The sequence below is a fragment of the Cyprinodon tularosa genome, unplaced genomic scaffold (genome assembly GCF_016077235.1).
Source record: "Cyprinodon tularosa strain WSP-4 unplaced genomic scaffold, ASM1607723v1 ctg41, whole genome shotgun sequence".
In the NCBI taxonomy this organism is placed as follows: domain Eukaryota; kingdom Metazoa; phylum Chordata; class Actinopteri; order Cyprinodontiformes; family Cyprinodontidae; genus Cyprinodon; species Cyprinodon tularosa.
The window spans coordinates 1,111,745-1,117,744 of record NW_024039130.1 but is presented as its reverse complement, the minus strand read 5'-3'; the positions used below and the strand labels follow the sequence as shown (position 1 = coordinate 1,117,744).

At 37.3% G+C, this 6,000-nt stretch overlaps 1 protein-coding gene across 3 annotated transcripts in view; it reads left to right on the top strand.

Annotated features, from left to right (window-relative positions):
- The first annotated feature begins 264 nt into the window (after nucleotides 1–264).
- Nucleotides 265–6,000, top strand: part of LOC119792101 (Down syndrome cell adhesion molecule-like protein 1 homolog) — a 139,105-nt gene continuing 133,369 nt past the window's right edge. Inside the window, exon 1 of one of the 3 annotated variants that reach the window (XR_005281939.1) lies at nucleotides 265–531. Coding sequence is in view for 2 of the 3 variants with exons in the window: in XM_038298569.1 (XP_038154497.1) it covers nucleotides 489–531 (43 nt within the window). In the remaining variant the exon portion in view is untranslated. The remainder of the gene's footprint in view (nucleotides 532–6,000) is intronic. The other 2 variants (XM_038298569.1, XM_038298568.1) reach the window with 2 other exon arrangements.

Below are 6,000 nucleotides of genomic sequence, written 5' to 3'. Positions count from 1 at the left end.
TTACTACCTCACTCTGCCTCAGCTGCCTGGCTGTAGCCCATATCAATATTAAGAATGTCAACCCAAACCATCTCAAACTGTCATCCAAGACATAGATTTTTAAGTTGGAACTCGGATTTCTATCACTTTATTAATAATTTCATAGTTCATATTGCGTAACAGAGTTGGCTCCACTGGTTTGCATATTGGTGCGTTATCGGCTAATCGCTCCAAGATACAGCGCATCATTTGGATAGCAGGGGTGGAGCGAGCAGCAGCCTGTCCCGGTAAGGGGAGGAGAGAACGGGGGCAGAGGCGGTTCTTCTCTCGGCTTATCGCTTTTTCGGCGCCGGAGAGTGTTGGGACCAGGGCTGGAGAAGACCGCGGGGGATAATCAGCGACAAGATCCAGTCCTGTGCACGGAGCCTCGTCAGGTCGAACGTGGCGCCGTGCGCTTTTCTAGGGGGGGCTGCACAACATTCCTGTGAAATATAACTGCTATTAATGGCATGTGGCTTGTAACTTTACTCCTGCTGTATTCTTTGCAAGAAGGTAAGCTGCAGATTCAAGTATTTACCATATCTGCATGTTATCTGCTGCTGAAATTGGCTGGTTGATAGATTTTTTCTGGGCTTAAGAATTAATCACGGTTCTAAAGCAGCAATAGATATGTCCAACCAAACTTCAATTTACTGTTGTAACAAAATGTGTAACTTTTTTCTTTTCTTTTTGAGGACATTCCTTCTTTGAGTAGCCACACATTTCTCATAAACTGCTCTTGGAATAACGTCTGGATGCCCCCCATGGGAATCAATCTTATGAAGCGTAATTAAATCACACAGATCACACTATAGATATAAAATCCAAAGCAACGTGGTCGACAACAGCAGATGGATATTTAAAGTTGCCCACAAACTAAATTATTGCTACAACCAGTGGACAGGCAGCAGCATTAGCATTATTTTGCATGATGAATATGTGGATGTGGCGTGAATATGGAGGCTGTTGAATAGGAGAAGAGGCTGATAGGATCTGTGATGATAAAGAGCGCTGATGCTGGCCGCAGCTGAAGGGCTGTTTGGTGTGAAAAGTCCGAGTAGATATGATAGTATAAAGCTTTTGCTGTCTTTTTTCTGATCAAACAAGATCTTAGAGAGTGAGAGTTTGTGAATGTGTGGGTGTGAGAGAGATGGTGTGTATTAAGGGATATAGAAGGCACGGGATGGAGTTTTAATGTTAAATCCCATTTTCCCTCTATCTCATTTTTTGATTTCTGTATTTAAGTGTAAACAATATCTATATGATTTTGAAGATCTGAATAATTCTCGTGATTGCAGAGTAACAAGGGATCAATTGTTTTTTTTAAAGAGATAGAAGTTTTTCAGAGATTGTTTTCCAGTGAAATGTTTTGAAACGCAAAAATCGATGTATTTATAGTTGGTTTTCCTTTGCTAAAATGTCGGAGTGACTCGGTTGTTATCATCCCTGCTCTAATTATTCATCCACCATTTTCTGTGCCACCACATTCTACTGATTGGCCTTGCTCTAAATACTGCGGCTACGAGATATTTAGTCGTTTTTCATGCCTATATGAAACTAAAACATGTCATTGTTTAAGTATGATTTAGCATGAAAACAGATAATAAAAAGGAAAAAAAAAAAGCAAATCAGAATAATCTTAATTTCCTTTTACTGCCCTTCACGCATGACAACGAATCTTAACACTTAAAGGTGATAATTAATTTTTTATTTTTGTTTTTTATATATATATATATATATATATATATATATATATATATATATATATATATATATATATATATATATATATATATATATATATATATATATATATATATATATATATATATATATAGGGCCTATATATAAAAAGGTTTGTATTTTATGTTATGGTATTGTCGCTGGCCTTGGATGTGCCCCTGCCAGGGCACACCTGCGGTGGGAGACTTCTGTTTTTGTAACATCTAATTGGATTACAGGGTCTATTTCGAATATACTTACTGTAAAACCCCCTGTCCTGTGAATGAACAAAATATATGGTGTGTTTGTGAGTGTGTTTTTAGATGCCCCTCTGAATGAGTGTGTGTGTGTGTGTGTGTGTGTGCGTGGTGAAGGGAGGAGGGTTCAGGGATGCGAGCAGCCAGTGGAGCGGAAAGAGTGCTTGAGATGGGAGAGATGTAGATAACGCAGTGGAAAACAAACTTCAAATGTTCCTTTGCATTGTGAGATCCGCGCTCCATTCCCTTTGCATGATACAAATATCTCATACCTTTTATATATATATATATATTCATTTAGAATATTTTTCACTTTAACAACAAAAGACAAAAGTCTAATGCGTGCGTTTTAGTACTGCGTATTTTCCAGGCAGTGCCGCGCCACTGTGTACAGCTTATTACCGTTTGCTTGACTCTTGTGGGGTTTTTTAATAGTAGAATCGATTATATATGATTATAAAAAAAGCTCAGTTTATGTTTTGATTATCTACCTATCACTGATAAGCGTTTGGTGCTGTGTAGGCTGGATACCAGCACACCTGCACCCATGTCCGAGGAGAGGAGATGGAGATGCAAAAATTGACAGATGTTAGTGTGGGAACAGAGGAGGGATACACCGATTCTTCTTTATCATGATCTGGAGGGCTGCTGGTCATATTGTGGGAATGAAACAGAGTCGTGTGGAGTTCAGGGATGTATAGGACTTCTCTCTCAGGCCTGTCGGATCGGATCTGGGCCTAAGGAAGTGGGTGTAAATGATTTTACAATCAAACGATCTAAGAAACAACAGGGGAATCAGATCCATCGAAGTTAAGCTTTTCAAAACCCCAGCTATTATGCAGAAATGTTAAAAGAAAACGCCTTGTGGGGGTTCAGCTTCACATCGTTTTCCCTAAGAGGAAGGAGGCAGGAAGGGTGCATTCTCTAAAATACATATGCACAGCTTTAAGAATAAGTGAAGCATGACTTGAATATTAAACCTGACGTATCCTGGAAAATCCGTAGTGATTTATCGTCTCTCGACGAAGGAGGCATATTTTCATGAGTTTAGAATGGCACCAATAAAATGAAAGAGATGGGGGAGAGGTGTGGTTTAAGGTGATGATTGCCCCCTCAATTTACTAACCCCTCATACGGGCAGCCTGAAACTTGTATTGCATAAACGTCAGATTAAGAGAAGAGATTTTGGTTTCAAAGATAAGTTGCATTTCTTAATTGTCAGTTTATATGTTAAGATTTTCAGCTGCTCATATTTGACAACAACTTGAAAACTTTCTAGAGGTGTCCTCATTTGTCACTGTTGGAACTATACTGTTGTTTATATAACATTTGAAAATATGTATCAAAGGTCTGGGAACAAAAATGAACTAAAATTATTTTATTTATAACGAGTTTAAGACAGACAGACAGACAGGACTTTTATATGGGTAGCCATGGTCGCACCACTAACCCTTCTGTAGCGCTACTGCAGCATGGTGCGAGGAGTCAGATGTCACCATCTGCACCCGCCCTCATCAAGGATTTAAAGACAAGTGCGTACCGGTAAATTCAACGTCACCCACCTAGTATTTTGTTTCATTGCTTCAAATTTCTCCAGTAACTTTTATCGTTTACGTAAGTGCCACATAGTCAAGTTTGATTTATGTCAGTGATTTTACGTATTCACCTCTAGACCCCTTGGCTTAGCACACGAATGAACGCACGACTCGTTCATTCTTTGTATCTTAATACGTAGTCAGTTGATATTGAAACGCACTCACTTTATTGGCCATTTGTCGTGGAGAACTGCTTCGAAGGTAAAACAGCCTTTTCAGGCGTTTACTTGTAAGCAAAACAAGTAACATTGATAAAACTGACTTGACAAATGTGAGCGCACAAAAACTGGACGCTGGTTCGTTGAGTTTATATTCTTGCGCAGTAAAATGCCTTTACGCGCCTTGCTGCCAAAACACTTTCACGGAAATATATGCTTTTTAGAATATGCTTTTTTTTTTTTCTTGTAGATGACGTACAGTAATTAAACCTGACCGCAGTCAACAGGTTTGAAATCCGGGCAGCAGCGGTTTCAGGTTGCACCAATGCGCTCTCCTTTTACGCACAGTCGGTAACATCTATAAAACTACTACTTGAGGATGTGGATTCTCAAATGCTGAGACGAAAACTGTATAAACTGTGTCTGCTGCATTATTTTGCACCTGTTTGCGCATGTTTTTGCCACCAATTATTTTGAGCTACAATTTTTTTCTGAGGAAAAAAAGAGAATTTCTTTTAACGTTTGCTGACATAGAGAGAGAAATTCCCTCTGAGACTTTGGGCTATACCAATCCAAAATCAGTATATTATTAATGTGCATTTTTAAATATTTCTCATGCCTATCTGAAAAAGAATAAATATAAATATATGAATATACAATTTTAATAAATATGAACTGGTCCCACAAATCAAAGTATGTTAAAATCTGTAAGTAGTGCTCCTTAATTTATACAATGGGTACGATTCTGCTGCACCACTGACAGCAAAACAGACCATCAGCATGATGCTGCCAACACCTTGTTTAATAGTTTATACATTGCTCTTGAAAACCTGGACTGATTGCTACTTTGCCTCCAAAGCTCAATATTTGTTTACTCTGACTACAATGTTTTTTCTTTTTCATAAAAAAAAGCATTTGGTTTGTCCTTGTGGGCACCTTTAAATGTCAGTCGTGCTTGAAATGTCTTCGGAGCAAGCCTATATTTTTGACTGGCACTCTCTTTGTTAAAGTTTGTGTGAAACTGGTTTCAATGTGGACTTTGAAATTGTCGTTCCAGAAGCTATTAAGGGTTAACTCAACCTGTTGAGGTTCCCCTTGCTTCTAGAACATAGCTGGGTATTGCAAAAGTACAAGGATAGAACAGAGAAATAAAACTGGTTTCGAAATGATAAGGTCAGTTAACATTTACCTTTGTGGTCGCACTTGACCAACTATGTTATAAAAATTTCTCTAATATCCAACTACAATCATGGCTAACCGGGTTAACAACTCAAGTGTGTGATTTATCTCCTTTTTAACTACATTCTATTAAGGTTTCATTAATATGAAAATCTGTGCCGCTATTCATATCCAATATTAATATTGCTTTTATGGTGGACAACTAATATTTACTGATATCATATATCACATATTCCAATAAAAAAAAAACATACCACTGTGCTGACATTGCTACTCTTTTTTAAACATCAAAAATCCTGTCACAATCAATGTCACATGACCAAACAAATACCACAAAACAAATCCCCTACCTAAGAAAAACTGCAAATAAATAAGAATAAATATACATTTTAATATGAGTCCTGTTTTACTTATTAAACTAAGATCGATATGCATAAAAATTGACCAAAATTTTCTGATGTTGATATTCATCCTGATCTATCATGCATTTCTACTTTCCGTAAACAGCTGTGCCAGTTCTTACACACACAAACACACACCCACACCTTTTTTTTTTTTTAAAGTTTAGTTAACATAACAATCTGTCATTTAAATGTCAGAAACTATATTGAGGAAAAGAGGCCCAGGGTCATCAGATAGTTTATTCTATCAACATGCTAAGTTTTTCTAATGTATTGTAGTTAGATGTTGATATGATTCAAGTGTGTTGCTGTCATAGAGAAAAAGCTATGGTGTTTTTTTGTCTGATTTTATTCCAGCCGTATTTCCTTCATTAAAATACAGTAGAAACCAACATGTGTAAGCTCAATGCATGTACCCAAAAACATCAATACCAATAAAGTAAGTGGAGCATCTCCACAGATGTTGTTTTTTTCAGGTCTATGTATATTGGACTTTGTTTTGAATCTGGGAGGATTAGGAAAAACACTAAATAAGAATTGTGCAGCAATTCTTTCTGTGCCTTTTGTTGTTCGGATGACATCCGTGCATATAAACAATGTATGTAAACTTCTTAGCACAATTGAAGCTGCATAGTGTACTACATCAAAAAACTTGCATATAACTTTCTAT